This window comes from Mycteria americana, chromosome 4 (genome assembly GCF_035582795.1).
Source record: "Mycteria americana isolate JAX WOST 10 ecotype Jacksonville Zoo and Gardens chromosome 4, USCA_MyAme_1.0, whole genome shotgun sequence".
NCBI classification, from domain to species: Eukaryota; Metazoa; Chordata; class Aves; order Ciconiiformes; family Ciconiidae; genus Mycteria; species Mycteria americana.
Window position 1 is genome coordinate 52160613 of NC_134368.1, and position 15664 is coordinate 52176276.

The 15664-nt window shown below is 42.7% G+C and overlaps 1 protein-coding gene across 4 annotated transcripts in view; it reads right to left on the bottom strand.

The window, feature by feature from the left end:
- Positions 1–15350, bottom strand: part of FAM13A (family with sequence similarity 13 member A) — a 130964-nt gene extending 115614 nt beyond the window's left edge. For all 4 annotated transcript variants that reach the window (XM_075500571.1, XM_075500570.1, XM_075500569.1 and 1 more), the window contains exons 1-3: positions 15209–15350; positions 12326–12515; positions 9236–9445 (exon numbers count right to left, since the gene is read on the bottom strand). In XM_075500571.1, coding sequence (XP_075356686.1) covers positions 9236–9445; positions 12326–12515; positions 15209–15235 — 427 coding nt within the window. In that variant the 5' untranslated portion in view covers positions 15236–15350. The remainder of the gene's footprint in view (positions 1–9235; positions 9446–12325; positions 12516–15208) is intronic.
- Positions 15351–15664: the final 314 nt, after the last annotated feature.

Sequence of the window (15664 nt, forward strand, 5' to 3'; positions counted from 1 at the left end):
AACCTGCACCTTTCTCCTGAGGCCCACCTTGGCCACCACTGGCACTGTTTCATGTTCACCTTCACATTGTAACTGTTTTCCTAAGCAGAATCAGCAGTGGTCATAGCTAACAGCATTGGAGCATGTTTTTTCGCACCCAGTACATAGCTATATCTGCTTTAACACCAGCTCTACCAGATGTCCTGCTTTCATGCTTCCTCTGGATGTTACCTCGGCTTCCCAAACCCCATTTCATACTCTGTTTTAGTTTCCACTCCCATGAAAACCTTCAAAAAGAAGAAAGCAAGAGCAGTAAATCAAGCAGGCTCCTGAAATGCAGGTGTTGTTACAATAACAGTACTACAGTACTTTCTGTGGGTACATTTTATGAAAAGCTCAATTTTGTATCTTTTGTCAGAGTGACAACTCTGTACAAAGTCTTAGGCGAGGAGTGCTGCTTACGGAAAAAAGGCTGTTCGGGGCAGTGTTACACTCCATAACGAGCCAAGACTTGGCCTAATGTTAGAGAGTAGCCTTGTTATACTGTACAATCTTCTAGAATTTAAGTATGGATACAAGTTTCACATATTGAACTGAGTAGTATTAAAGTATGACTGAGGTCAATTTTCTTTCATGCAGGGTTTTTTATGCTGTGTTTATACAGACCCAGGCAGCAAACACAAGCTTGGCCTCACACACAGCTTCTACTTAATTGTGTTATGCTTCTGGAACTGAACTCAAAACCTACAAAATTCTTTTCTCCTCTCCTCCACTCCAAAAACACTTCCCAAAAAGTAGTTTGTATTCACCAAAATCTTGGTTTACATGTTAATAAAAGCAAAGTTTTGAAAACAATTCAGTATTTCCTTCCCTTTATGCCAAAACAGGATGACTTAATGCTTGGAAATATTTGTTTCTACTCTCCACCAAAATGAAATTTCACTGAAACTCTCACATATGCAGAGTTCTTAAGCTTTTGTGCAACAGCGTTTTCAGACAGATCTCAGGCCCTAAAGGTTTTCCTCACTGATCTAAGTATAAGCGGTGTCCATTAACATGAGGACAGCTATGCATTTCTGGTACTTTTTTTTTTTCTTTATTCATCAGCCTTATAGGTTGATGTTGTTAATGCTGTAAAACTGTTGTTGGGTAATTGCTTTTTCCTTAGAGATGTACTTTAAGGTTTAAAAACAGTTCTAGTAGTTGGAAGCATGTCTTTATTCCACAAAGCCAAAGTGACCTCACACTAAATGCTAACCCTCTGTGTTCTCTGTAAGAGATTGCCTTGTCCCAAAGTAGCTGCTGGCTTACCATGGGAATACAGAGATCCTCCCCATGCTTAGGGTAACAAGGTATTTTTTCATTCAGAGGACATTATGATCCTTAGCAAGGAGACTCACCCAGCATTCAATCTAAACCAAACCTTGCTCAGTCTTCAAGACTTGTTTTTAGTCAAGAAGTTGTAATAAAACAGGCTACACGTGAAACAGTTCAGCAACTAGTTGCTGCCTCTGCTGTACGCCCTGCTACCAGCACACAGAGGAGAAGACACCCCATGCCTTGTGTTGCACGAACAAAGAACATTTTACATTTCCCCAACATTTCTGAGGGGGAAAAAAGGGGAGGGGGAAAAAATGGGAGGAGGAAAAAAGGAAAAGCTTTGAACACAGTGTAAGGTATGTATGTATAAATGCTGCAGAAGTTTCCTCTTCTTTTTTACTTCTCATTTCCCAGAAATGTTCCAGGGCTGGATTGCACAGTATTTCAGGGATAGAGTGCTTTGAAAAGTGGTTAGCTGTGTAAATTAGCAGTCTGTATAAAAATATCTGAAAGTGACTCCTGGGAACTCAACCATTAAGTCACAATATGACTTCTGTTTTACAATCAGACATTTTTGTGGCTAATAAACAGGATTTATCCTGCATATAGTTTGGGAAACAGATGAGTTTGTATGTATGTACTTGCCATTTCAAACAGTTGCCACTTCGTACACTTCAAACTTGCGGGATTTCATCTGCTTCCAAGCTTAGGTTTCCTGCCTTACATGACATGCATAATACAGTACATGGTGAGAGAAGCCTTTTAAAGTCTTATATGTATGGAGAATTAATTTTTATGTATCTGTTTTGGTACCACAGAGTTAATAGGAATTCTTTCATGACAGCAGGCCAAAGTTTAAAATGCCAGTCAAATTACAGGACCAAACATTTCGGCCAACTGATTAATTATATCCTTTTCTTCTACAGCTAAGAAATTAGCTCCTTCAGAAAAGTCAAATATCAAATATGCATGAAGCAGATGAGCAAAAATCTTATTTGCTTATTTATCACAAGTATTTATGTCAAAAATTTTTTTTGGAGCTATACAGAATAAAAACAGTCATGACTTCACTACAATGAATCAGCTTGGTAATAGTAAGAAATCTGATTTATGATTTTTATTTCTGCAGCAAAATTTCAGGATGCTTCTGAAGCCTGTATTAAATGGAATAACAATAAGGAATTTAATTGTATTTGCACTGATCGAAGTGGACTGGATAGTCTCTGACTTGTTTACTAATTACCTTTTCATGAAGCTTAAAGAAAAACAAAACACAACTAATTTCCACATAGCCAGAACAGTAAAATTCACCTCCGAACATGCTTCTCTTCAGATAACAAAACAACTAGCACATAGTGTTTTCTAGTATAAATTGCTTGCAGTTATGATAAGGAAAGCCAAAGCCATCTCCCAGAAAAAACACACCTCTTCCACCACCATCACCCTACCACCTAATTAGGGAATGCCCTTGAGAACTAATTGCCTCTCTGAGCCTGCTACTGGGGCTTTAGATTGACAGGTACTTTTCCATTTACTGAAGGATTTTCCATCCCTTCCAAACTAGAAAGATGCTAATAACCTCCACAAAACATTCTGAACACAGGTTTGCACTCTGGCAACAAACAAAGCTATTGGCCTCATGGCATCAGATGTATTTGGTGGGTAGGATGTCCCTGTTCATTAACCATGATACATTATGTGGTGTGGATCAACATCAGAGATGCTTATCGCTGGGCACAGCCAAACCTTTGTTCATTTCTGTACTTTCAAGAACAAAGACAGATATCAGATCATAAAGTCTTGAGAAATTACCCTAATTGAAGGACACAGAGACACTGAACAACATGAGGCAGCAAACCCCATTTACTGAGCCATGAAATTCCTTGTCCCTGTGAAATGGGAGAGAGAAAATAGGGCTTTCCTCTCTCCCCTCCTTTTCCAGTGAAAAGGCAAGGGAAGGAGCTCAAGCATTCTCCCACTACAATCCAAAAATCAAAACGAATTTGATAATTCCCCTGCTGCTGACACTTATTGCATGGATTGCAGCTTTATTTTTAAAAACTACTATTAAAATTTGTGGTGAATTTAGAAAGTGACATGCATACACAGTACTCCATGCACTTTGTACATTTTTCAGGACGAGTATACATCTGCTATCCATGACCATATTACTTCAAAGAAAACAGCTTTTCAACCTATTACAGAGCAAAAATAGTCTTGAGTCAGGACAACCAATTGCTTGGAGCATTCCTCCTCCTTTTGTTCACCTGCTAGATGATTTTTCAATTTGCTTCAAAGTCAATCACTAAGGTTTACTCAGCTGGTACTGACCATCAGAGAAACATTAGAGCACCAGAGCTGTTTATGCTACCATGCAGACAAGCATCAAGTGTACCAAAGCCCTAAGCTTATGTACATGCCTAATTTTGTGAAGTACAAGCTGTCCCATGGACTCAAGCCTACCAAGTGCAGTCTTTCTTATTCAGTCAGATTAAAGAGGATGGCATGAAGCTAAGCATATGCTTCAGTATCTGCAGCATTCTGAGACGAGACAAACAAGCTTGTCAATAATGGAAACAGCAGAGTGCCAGATTTTCAAAGGCAATTCAGGAACCTATATTCAAGCCATATTTCCAGATATGCCAGCTACCAACACACTCGTGATTTTCAAGCACAGTACATGAAGGTCTTTTGAAAATTTTGCCCAATACAGCAAAGAGAAGGAGAAAGGAGTAAAAGAAGAATGAAGGCTAAGGGGAAGGTGCTCCCAAAGCAGAGTCAAAGGCATTTGCTTTTTTATTTTGGGAGCCTGCCAGAAGCCATGTGAAGCAGATGGCACCCCAGCAGGGGTCTGCAAGAGCAGCCTAGCTAGATGAGCAGCCAGGAAGGGCTTGAAACCAGGGATGAGATGGTGGTTTCTGGGCTGAGGAAGAGAACGAAACCAGCAGCCTCAGGCCACGTCTAGGCTCAGCAGCTAGAGGACACAGAACACAGCGTGACAGGCAGAGGGCCAAGGAAGCCACCAAAGGCAGTGTGGCACCTCAGAACTGAGCTAGAGACTTGCTCCTGAGGGACAAGTCAAGGAGACAACTGAAAAGGACAGGCAGTCTCTCTAAAAATGTTAATTAACTAGAAACAGGAGCCTCAACAGTGTAGGAGGCACAGGCACATTTGCAAGGGTGTTTTCAGTCTCATTTAATTTCAGTATACACCCACAGATCACAACAAGAGGGACATATTTTCCAATGGTTCATCCTATTTCTGAACATATTGAGTTTCTTTGACATGCTACAGACACGATCTAATTCCCCAATTCATCCCTCTTCACGCTGCTCCTTCCCCCTGCAGAGCATGCTGCCTGAACATCACTAAAGGTATGGATGCCTGCAGACAGGTGTGTGTAATTGCTTTGCTCATATCTCAAATGGTCTGACCCCAAACAACTCCAGCCTGGAAGCACTGAAACTGTATCAGCACGGTGCCATGCCCTAGCTAATTATCTCTGCTGTGAGGCGAGGAAGAGAGTCTAGGGCTCAGTGTCATGCTACCACGTCTGCATATCTTTCAGCTGCCTTGCATACCACCAGCTTGGAGAGCAGACAGAAGAACTTGCATCTGTCTGTAGCTATCAACGTGCCCTAGGAAGTTAATCTTTGGCACACAGGCAGCAGGTTGTACATTGCAGTACCACTGCACCCACCAAGCTGCTGGAGGAATCAAAGCATTTCTTCCCACCTCCACAATCTATGGGAAGCGGGACTCCAGCCTCTTTCTGCCAAGAAGCAATCTGCTTCACACACGATCCTGCCTCAGAGGAAAAAAACAAAAATCACGCCTTGTTGCCATCAGTTGCAGAAATGCTGGAAGACCTCATCGTAAGAAGGTTGTCATCACAAGCCAACTTGAGATCCCTCGCTCTGCATCATTAAGGCACTTTGCAGAGCTGTATTTATGCTTCATTCCGACATATGGGGAGTACAGCACTCTCATTTCTTTTGCAGCTCTGCTGAGTGTCATCATCTGCATAAGAAATCCAGTTCCAAGAGTTTTTACTGCATAACAAACATCTTTTGCATGTGGAAAACAGAAGTTATTTCTCTAGTTTAGAACTAGTCCTGATAACACCAAAATGACAATAAAAGCCAAAGGAAAAGGTTAAAATCATGCCACAAGAGCCTGAAGAACCACAGACAACTAGTGACTCTGATTTGCTGCACTGCTGCAGTTACCGTGGTTAAAGGGTCAGCTCTTATCTACTCATTTTCACACTCATTTATTCATTTTCACAGTCACTGTTCAGGTTGAAATTTGACCTCTAAAATCCCCCAACACAGCCTATATTTTTGGTTCTGCTTGTTCATGTAACTCAAACAGCTGCTGGCTACTAAGCGCTCCCTGAACTGACCTGTTGATTCAGAAGGGAACTGCTCCTTTCCTTCCACCACCTCCCACCCCTCGCCCTGAAACGAGCAGGGCTGTTCATAGGCACCAGACAAAACCTTGCCAGACGTGGCAGGCTGTGAGCAGGAGGAGGTATGTGAGATAGAACTCGCATCTAGCTGCTGCCCACTGAAAAACACAAATTCTCTAGGATGGAGCAATGTCAAGAAGCCAGAGTGATCAAGTAGCATTCAACTAAATTAGACTGAGTCCCAAAGGAAGACAGGAGCCCACATTTCACTGTACCCTTGCTGGAGGAGGGAATGCAACAACAATGACAAAAAAGAAACCCACATGAGGGAAAAGCTTTCTGTATGCTAAAAAGTAAAAGTACAACAGCAACCTGTCTTGCTGAAAGCAAGTGACCTGTGAAAGGGGATAAGAGCTGGGCATACAGTTCCTAGTATGTACAAATGTCTTAAGAGTCAGTGATCATGATATAAAATATAAGGAATGAAAAGCCAGAAGGAATAAACAAGCTCAAGCAGGGATTGCTGTATGGGAGCTGCTGATTTCTTCCAGCTGAGGTTTCTGAAAGAAACTTTCACTGTGCTGTAAGCACAGCCCGTTCTGCACAGGCAGGCACAGCTCTGCTCTGCAGTGAAGCCTCAGCCACAAGAGATTGTGATGGACGTTAAGCCCAGGACTCACTGCAAGGAGTGGCCTTCATATTTGTCAGGAGCTCTGAGAAAACTGGCCAACACAAGATCACTATCATTGTGTCCCTGGCCTGCACTTGCTATACTCATCTCTGATCAACACCATTTACACAGGGAGCCCTTCTCAGCTCCCACTGCCACTGCCCTTCTCCAAGGGCAGAGAGAGAGAACATCAGGACACACCAAATGGCCTTTAGACTACGCTATGTGATGTTTTCTGGAACTGACTAGTCTTGGCATTACACTGAATATTTATATAAACAGCAATGCATCCGGATTTGGGGGCAGCGTGCAGAGCTCCGTTTCATATGACGTTGCACAGGCTGCAGACAGCATGCCAAACCAGCTGCGTGGACTTCCTGAACTGCCAATGGGTCAGGTTCTCTCTTTTTCATAAAAGGGCAGATTATTTACTCTTTGGTTTGGTAACAAAGACTATACCCGGAATTAAAAAGGGTTACAGCTACCGGTAGAATTTGTAATTTTCAGTACAGCTATTTTTAACAAGAGGAATCACTCCTTAACGCTTTTATAGGAAGTAAAGTAATTGTGTGTTATTCTCAGGCCAAGATCTCAGCTGTCTTAAAAAACCCCTGATACCAATCCCTGAAAATATTCTAAAGGAACTCTAACATAATCACAAAAACACCATTTCCCATGCAAAGCTTCAACAGGAAGAAATACAGAGGTTATAACAGAGCTTGTAATTGCCTTCACTGTAGACATGCAGCAAAGTGGCTCCAGATTCAAAGTTATTTTTTAATAACCTGTTGGCTCAGAAACGGCTTGACCTACTTTCTTCATAGTTTACAAAAAGAACACCCATGCACACACCTTCTTGGTACCATTTTGCAGCGAATACCCTTGTACATACTTTGATAAGTGAATAGATAACTCCTCCAGTCCTGCATAGCTGGTTGATCATTTAACTAAAGAAAGGCCCATCTACCACCACTTAAGCTAATCTGAACCCGATGAAAGTCATCAGTGCCTTTCGTAGCAACTCATTTATGCTGTATTTTCTAGGGCATGAAAAAACCCTCAGCTTTCTTCAAACTTTATAAAAGCCTTCCCCTTGCCATAACAGCCAATCTGGCATTTTTAAAATAAGATATTTTTTTTTCCTAAACAAAACTATAATGGGACTATAACTGGAGCTTATTGTGCAATACAGGCAAACTTAGCTATGAAGACACGTCACAGTTGGACTGACTTTTGCAGAACTGGGTTCCCAAGTTACATCAGTAACTGTTTCTGAAACAAGAAAGCTTGGTGGGTAAATCTGCTATCTCATTTCCATAGAAAGTACTGGGGGGATTTTGCATTTCCTGTGGGAAGCAGGAATGAATGAAACTTTCCACAAACAGCACTGTTCACGAAGTACATCAGTAGTTCCTGGTGCAATACATGGATATGACCTTTGTGCGGACAGGGGTGTAGAACAGCGAAGGTGCAACTTAAACAAAATTTCCACTTAGATGGTGATTTATGAGAAAGAACGTAATTTAATACAGCTCATGAGTCAGATCTGGTGAAATCTAAAAGACCCAAAAGAAAGCACAGCTATGACCAGAAAAAAGGGGCTTTCTAAAACAACAGCACCTTCCTACACAACACTTCCAGAACCCTATCCTTGGGCCCCTGACAACTTTACTAAATGAGGAAGGTATTTTACACAGCCCACACACAACCTGATTACAGCTGAAACGCCTGCACTCAAGGGAAGGCACAGACCTCTTCTCCAGTGCACCCTCAACAGTCTGTACAGCCCCAAACAGGAAAGAAAGAAAAGACATGGTCGTGTTCTCCCTCCTCTAGGCAATGGCTAAACTTCGTCTCTGCCGCAGGCAAGAAAAGCAGAAGGGAGACCTCAGGACAAGAGTGTGAGAACTTTGTACCATCTTCCCCTAGGGATGCGTGTCAGGGTGCACGTTCCTTCTCTGCATCGTTCATCACATTTGCCTGCTTTACTGTAAAGAGCACATGTCTAGCAACATCTACCCACTCGCTTTGCAGCTTCTTAGGAAGACAGGAAGAAGAGGCATTGACTGCCTGCAGCAAGAGAAAAGAACTGCCACTGACCCACACAGTCAAGGAACAGGGCCAACCACCACCTATTCTATGTAACAACAGCACGGACTACCTGACAGAGATGAATTAGATTGAGGAATCATTTGGCAGACATTTGTGCAAGTTTCAGCTTTCTAAAGCAAAAGTGATGTTGTTTCTTATGGCTGATTCACCACTTGAAGGGGAAAAAAAAAAGAAAGAAAAAAGAAGTCTGCTAGGTTGTGTGCTATGACGGGGAATAAAAGGTAAAGTCTGCTGTTACTTGCAACTGGCTCACTTTTTGATGGGCAATCACATTACTTAGTGAGAAGTAGAAACTTAGACAATGTATGCTTTGGGCCCAATGGATATTCAATTTGATTAGCAGATGAAGTTATTACAACTTTTCAGAGTCCATTAGAATCGAATTGCCAGAAATCATCATAGCAAAACAGAAGAAAATCCATGTCCTGAAGAGCCTGCAGCCGTTGTCCACAAGCTTGCTCAAAGAAACCAGCTGACCATTTCAGTTCATGTTCAGCAGATATAACTGGATTAGAAAATCATAAATAGTCCAGACTTTACCAAACACATTAAGAAACAATTTTCTGTCTCTTGTAACAGAATTGCACATCTGTGAGCACTCTGGGAGCAGATGAGAGCTAAAGTCAAAGGAAATGCAGAAAGTAGGTAAACTAAGAAACAGAGAGTATTCCTTATGCTCACTGCATAACCAATTATCTGGAAAGAAAGTGCATTGGAGGATGGAGATTTTACCTCTCACTTACCCTGGTAAAGCTGAATGAACCGCGGATGTAAGGCAGAGGTGATAATCCCATCTGGCAACTCTCTCAAGAATAATTTCAACAGACTGGCTGCCGAGTACACATCCCCATCTTTAACAAGTTCTACCTCTTCTCCACGCTCGTATTGCAGACGCAACTGTTCTACCATTTTCATGCTGCCGTTTACCCTGAAGAGGCCTTCCTGTGTCATACCTGTAATTATATATTGCATACGAGATTGATATGAACTAAGACATCCCAGTGATAAGATGAAACAGATATTCTAGTGTGAATAATACACTTGTAGTAATACAAAGGAGGACAATTAATACAACACAGTTTAAAAAAAAATTATTTTCCCGCAGAAACCCCCTCTAGTCAAGTAATTGGATTATGATAATTAACAAATAGTAGTGACCAGACTTTGAGGCCTGGGATACTCTTTGAGAACCCACAAAACTCAGTGGCATTGCTGTAACCTCACACCATGCAGAAATCAATTGAGACAGCCGCATTTTGCATTGGTATATTCCAATAGAAAAGGATCCAGATTCTACAAAACAGTTCTGTTGTTTCACTTTTGCAAGTAGCCCGTTACCTTGAGCGGGACTCTGCCAAATTCACACACGTGACTACTTCCAGCTTCACATTTTAGGGTAACAGTCTCTTACTTGTGACCATCGCGATCTGAATATGTGCTGATTGCAGCAGTAACTCCATAATGAGCACTGCAACTTTACAATAGCAGAAAATCTCAGAGAGCAAATGTGTATTTTGGACAGCACAAAGCCCAGTGTATTTCATAATGAAAAAGAAAAGGTATCGATCACTTCAGGCCAGACATCCCACACCCAGTGAAGGAGATGCAGAAAGAAGAAGGTTTCCATGGAGGAAGCCAGATGAATCATACTGTATCAAACGTCACTTTCTAGGCATATGCTGAGATTCAAAACCTTCAGTAAAGTGCCTAAAACTGAACTCAGTAAATTTCTCTAGAACACTTTCACCACAAAAATTCTGCCTTTTCTAATACTGTGTCTATAGACCTGCTTATTCTTCTTCAGAAGCATAACACCGAAAGGATCAAAATATACATGGTTTTCATCTGTTCAGATTAGACATCACAAAACAGCAGTCTGACAGAATGCTTCCAGTCCAAGAAATCAATACTGATGCGGCAGAGTTTGTAGAGAGAAATAATCTCTTTTATTGGACCAGAAGACAAACTGATCGGGGGGGGGGGGGGGGGGGCAGGGAGGACGAGGACAAGCACTCAAGCATTTTACTTGACTAATATAAGATACTGCTTACAGATCTCGTATTCCTGTATTCACAACAAAACGCATTCTTATGTGGCATGCTGTACTGCCACCTTGGGGCAGCACAAAACACCACATCTCAATAATGATTTTCATTTCTGCAGCACTGAGCGAGCAAAGGACACAGTCCCCATGAAGATAAAACTTCCTTTCCTCTTCCTCAGTCATTTATGGAAATAAAGAGAGGCTAGAACATACTGGTAACAGTAATCAGATACTACTAAATTCAGCATAGGAAAACTCGGCTTCACCTATAAATTTGAAAATAGGCAGCTTAATGCAAACCTAGTTCAAGGATGTAGCTGCCCAACAGTCAGCTCAGCTTTTTCAAATGGGTAGCCAGTTCCTCATGAGCTAGAAGAGACACTCTGAAATTGTCTGGCTTTAAAAAGCCCTACACTGTCTATTACAACATCTTTGCAGAATAGGAGTTGTAAGACAATACTGAACAAACAGTAACCACGATTCACAGAACGCTCTGCCTCCAAATAGTCTGAATTCATACCTGGGCCTCTGTTAAAAATGTCTTCACAGTTAACTTCACCATTAATTCACAAAACAAACCTTAGGCAAGCACAGGACACTCATTTCAAGAACTTCCCATGTAAGAGTGCATCTTTGAGCTCTTGCTTGCACTTTTGAGAAAGAGAATGGACTGTATCTTTATCAGGGCTGGATAATCACCTTGGCATTCAGAAGCCTAGCTAATCTTGCTGCAGAGTAGAGGACTTAGCTTGTTTAGTTCATATTTGGGACATAGTCATGTGGGATTCCGATCTTTTTATGGAACACAGAGCGCAGCCCACAACTTGCAGTCAAGAGTGTTTGTCAGCTTCTGGTTTTGATTAAACCCTAAATGATGCAAAAACTTTTTCCATCCTTGCTCTTTCAGTGTTCTAGCAGACCACTTTAAGGCAAGTTGAAGTAGATCAAGCAAGATTCTACTGTGTAAAGGTAGGATCATGTTTTAAATCTACACTGTACCTTAATCCAAGCTAACTTTCAAGCCATGTTTGCATCTATCAGCTTCTAAGGGTCTCTCAAGATACAGACATGGAATCTAAGGCTCTGCAATTGGATTATCGTTACTGCGTAGCTAAAAGAAAAACCTTAGGGTAAAACCAGATGCAGCTTCTTACAAGATGAAATTACCTCCACAAAATCTTCTCCATTGCTGAACAACTGCCACAGAATACATCTGTGCAGCAACGGTACTCTAGATTTCTGCAGAGAGATGTATTTCAACAACAGTCCCATTAAACGAATGCAAAGAGAAGCTAAGAATCGGACACCTACTTCCTTGAGTGGATTAATGATAACTGGAATCTACCTGAAAACCTGCAAGAACATGTATTCCTATTCAGTAATGTTCTCTGATGGGGGTGGGGTGGTGTATGTGTGCATGTGAATATCTCTATATAGATACTTATGCCTTCTCACTGTCAGAAAGCATTAAAGACAAATGTTTTGCAACTAGAAAATGACACGAACCTTCACAAATTAAATACATTCCATTTATAAACTGAACAGCTTGTTTATGAGAATGTGCTGCTTCATAACACTGTAGTTTACCTTTATAAACATCCTATTAAAAAGTAAGTTCATTATCAAGGCAGAAAAAAAAAAGTAGCAAACCACATACAGTAATATTCTTTGCCTGTGGTTAGTGCCACAATCTTATTTAGCCCCTGTACCACAAAAAAGACAGATCTCTCCCTTTGAAGAGTCTTACATAAAGAGTGCTACTAAGCTAAAGTGACTCCATTAAGCTTACCATGCTGGGTGAGGTACTCGACTATATTCCACACAACTATTGGGATGCCATTCTTGCTCAGTCCCTGCTGCTGGAGCTCCAGAAGACTCACACCAAACACCTTTGGACAGGTCGTGTCCCTCTGCTTGTTCAGTGGAAGTGCGGCTATCTTTTTCATGTCCTCCTTCAATCTCACAGCTGATTTGCTTTGCTTAAAGGAGCAGAGGAAAAAAAGTGCATTAGTCATGTTTCCTGCAGAAGGTTGCATAGTCACAACATAAGCACATCCATCAAAACTGGCTTCTACACTGCAGAATAAGGTTTTGGTCTTACTTCCTTTTAATCCACAGGAAAATATCTGTGAAGTAGGAAAATAAAATTGAACAGAGAAAAAACTAGAAGAGTAACTAACAGGAAAACAGTGAAAGCAATCTGTAGTTAAGATAAAGGAGAAAGACACACTTTTGTATGCAAGCTTGTTACTAGAGTAACAAGTAATTGGGAATCACAGGAGAATGCTGTTGTAACTCATGCAGTTCACATGGGTTACAAAAGCAACTGGACAAACACGAACACGAAAAATCCCAATACACCACCCCTAGTTCAGGTTGTCTCCAGGATGCCTGTCAGAGTCTGGGAGAGTACTGTGGGGAAGGTTCACTGCACCCTTCTTCCAGATGCTGTTGCCTAGGGATTCATTTTGGCCACTGTCAGGTGAGATGGATCCTTATGAAGATTTTATGTTATGTTTAGTATCTGCTAAGTCTGAAATTTAATTACTGAGGTTTTAAGGTTAGAAAGGGACTATGTAATCTAATCACACAGAATAAGGGGGGTGGAAAAAACACTCCACAATAAACCCTTAATTGCATACGTCCCTAGGTTCTTCGGGAGGCACAACATTCTCCCAAGTGTTGAGCTGCAGTGACAGAGAAAGCACGAGAGCATAGCCAATGAAACCCAAGGGAATAACATAATATAGGATTAATTTATAGGATCAGTAACAGGCAGAAATCTAAATCAGCATACAGTGTTGCACATTTGGAAAGACAGCACAAGGCAGAGCAGCAGCATCACCCACCGCAGCTGTGATTTCCATACACACCTAAGCATTATTTCAATAATACAGACAAGCACGGTACAACTCAGCAAACCTCACTCAAAAAAAAAAAAAAAAAAAAAAGAAGAAGTTTTTCTGTTGATGACTTTCCTCACGTTTCTGACATCACACTGCAGGAACTGGAGGCCACTGCTACCATGGAGCTGAATCTATTTGTTTAAGAAGTCCACCACTACCATGATGCTTAAAAATTAACTTATTCCTACTGTGTTTTATTAACAAACCGGTAGTAGAAACCTTACACATAGAGAATATTGTACAGTAACACAAAAAAGTGCTCAGACTCTTGCCTAGGTCTTGGCGCTTGACTGTGTTAAGACAGATTTTAGCAAGGCATACATCTTTTATTTTAAACAAACCCTTGAAATCTCTTCATTTGTGAGACTATTTTTACTGTAGTCTGTAAGCAACATGAACATCTGCATCAGTGCTGCTATTAAGCATGACCGTCCTTCTTTCAGATATAAAATGATCTGGCAGTTCATCTTACTTCACTGTGTGTTTGCCATTATACACAGCAATTTGGAGCACATGTGTGTTCTATAATCCCAGGTCCTATGGAATACTTATCTGATCTTTATGAAAGATGTTGCTTGTATAAGTGTTATAAATATGTTTTATTATTTGTGAAACAGAATTGCAAGATATAAATAAAACCAGCATTATTGTGACCATCTTATAAATATTTACGATAAACAGTACATGCATCGGTGTTTGAACTAAAATTTGACTGACTTATTAAAATACCACATCTCTTTTTAAAAGACATGTTCCCATTCAGGATTAAATTAATAATATATGATTTTCACTCCAGGCAGACACATGCCAAGGCAAAAAATCATGTAGCCTGGGTTAAATTCAGAACACAGCAAAACTCCTTTGAGCAGTTTCTGAGCAGCTGTGATGCTCAGAGAGCTTTTCCAGTTAAGGCCTCCAATTAGCCTCACAATCTTGCTCAGTTACAGGTTACCAGCCTGTTTCCGTTTCAGCATTCGCAAACCTGAGTCACGGAGCTGGATTTACTTGGGGAAAATCATGATTTAAATTTGCAAGAGAACCAAGAGGCATTTCCATGTCCACAAGAACAGCAGAGGAAATTTATTAGCTTGTTTCAGAATCTGGAGAGGATGCGCTAACTAGGAACAAAAAATTACGCATAGTTGTCCAAAATATACATCTAACCAAAATCAAAATGAAATCACCCCCTCGAAGCAGCTCCGAAACAAAGAATTCAATGTTATATGACCTTATAGATGGAAGATCAGATTTTACACAGGGAAAATTTGTCCAAATGTTAATTCAACTTTTACCGATCACCAAGACTGGAAAAAGCAACTTAATCGTCTCTGCACGATACCGCCGCAAAGTGCCGCCCAGACACCATGACTGGAGTTAAGAAAGGCTATTTATATGCCACAGGGACACACTTTTCCAGCTCATCCAACAACCATAACATGCAGCGCAGTTGCTCGCTGGCTTAAAAAATGGAAAAGAAAAAAAAAAAAAAGCCTCGAATCGCCTTTATCAGCCTTCACCTTTCCCAAAGGGGCGGCAGCTGCCGAGAGGGGAGAAGGAGAGCGCTCGGGACGAGGAGAAGGCACCGCGCCCAGGCCGGCCTCTCTTCCCCCCCGCCCCACAAGGGACCCCGGCGGGCGGAGGGCGGGCGGGAGGCGGCAGCCAGCCGCCCCCCGCTCCCCACGGCCCTGCCGCGCTCCGCAGCCGCTCCCCCGGCAGCACCGCCCTCGCCCGCGGCCTCTCGGCCCGGCCGCCCAGCCCCTACTCACGCGTATGGCCAGCGCCCCGGCCCCCATGCCGGCCGGCGGCTGGGCCGGCTCCCGCAACCCGCCCTGGGCGCCCGCCTTCGCTGGGCCTTCAAGGCGGGAGGCCCGGCCCCAGGGTGCCGCCCGCCCTGCCGGCCCGCCCCCGCGGCCTGCGGGGGGAGCGGGGCCTACCCCCTGCCCCTCCCGCGGGAGCCGCCGGCAGGGCTCGGGGAGGAGGGCTCTCCCTCTCGAAGGCTCCCCGGGTCATGGCGGGCGAGGGGCAGGCCCTGCGGCTGCCCCGGGCCGCCCCCCTCCCCCGGCATCACCGCGACCCCGGGCCAGGCAGGCGGCAGCGGCCGCCTGGTGCCGAGCGGTGCGAGGAGAGACTCCGCCTGTGGGAGCCTGGGCTCGGTCAGAAGCGGGCCGCCGCTGAAAATGTCACCACAAAACCCGCTTTCAGCCAAGTAACATCAGCGGGGC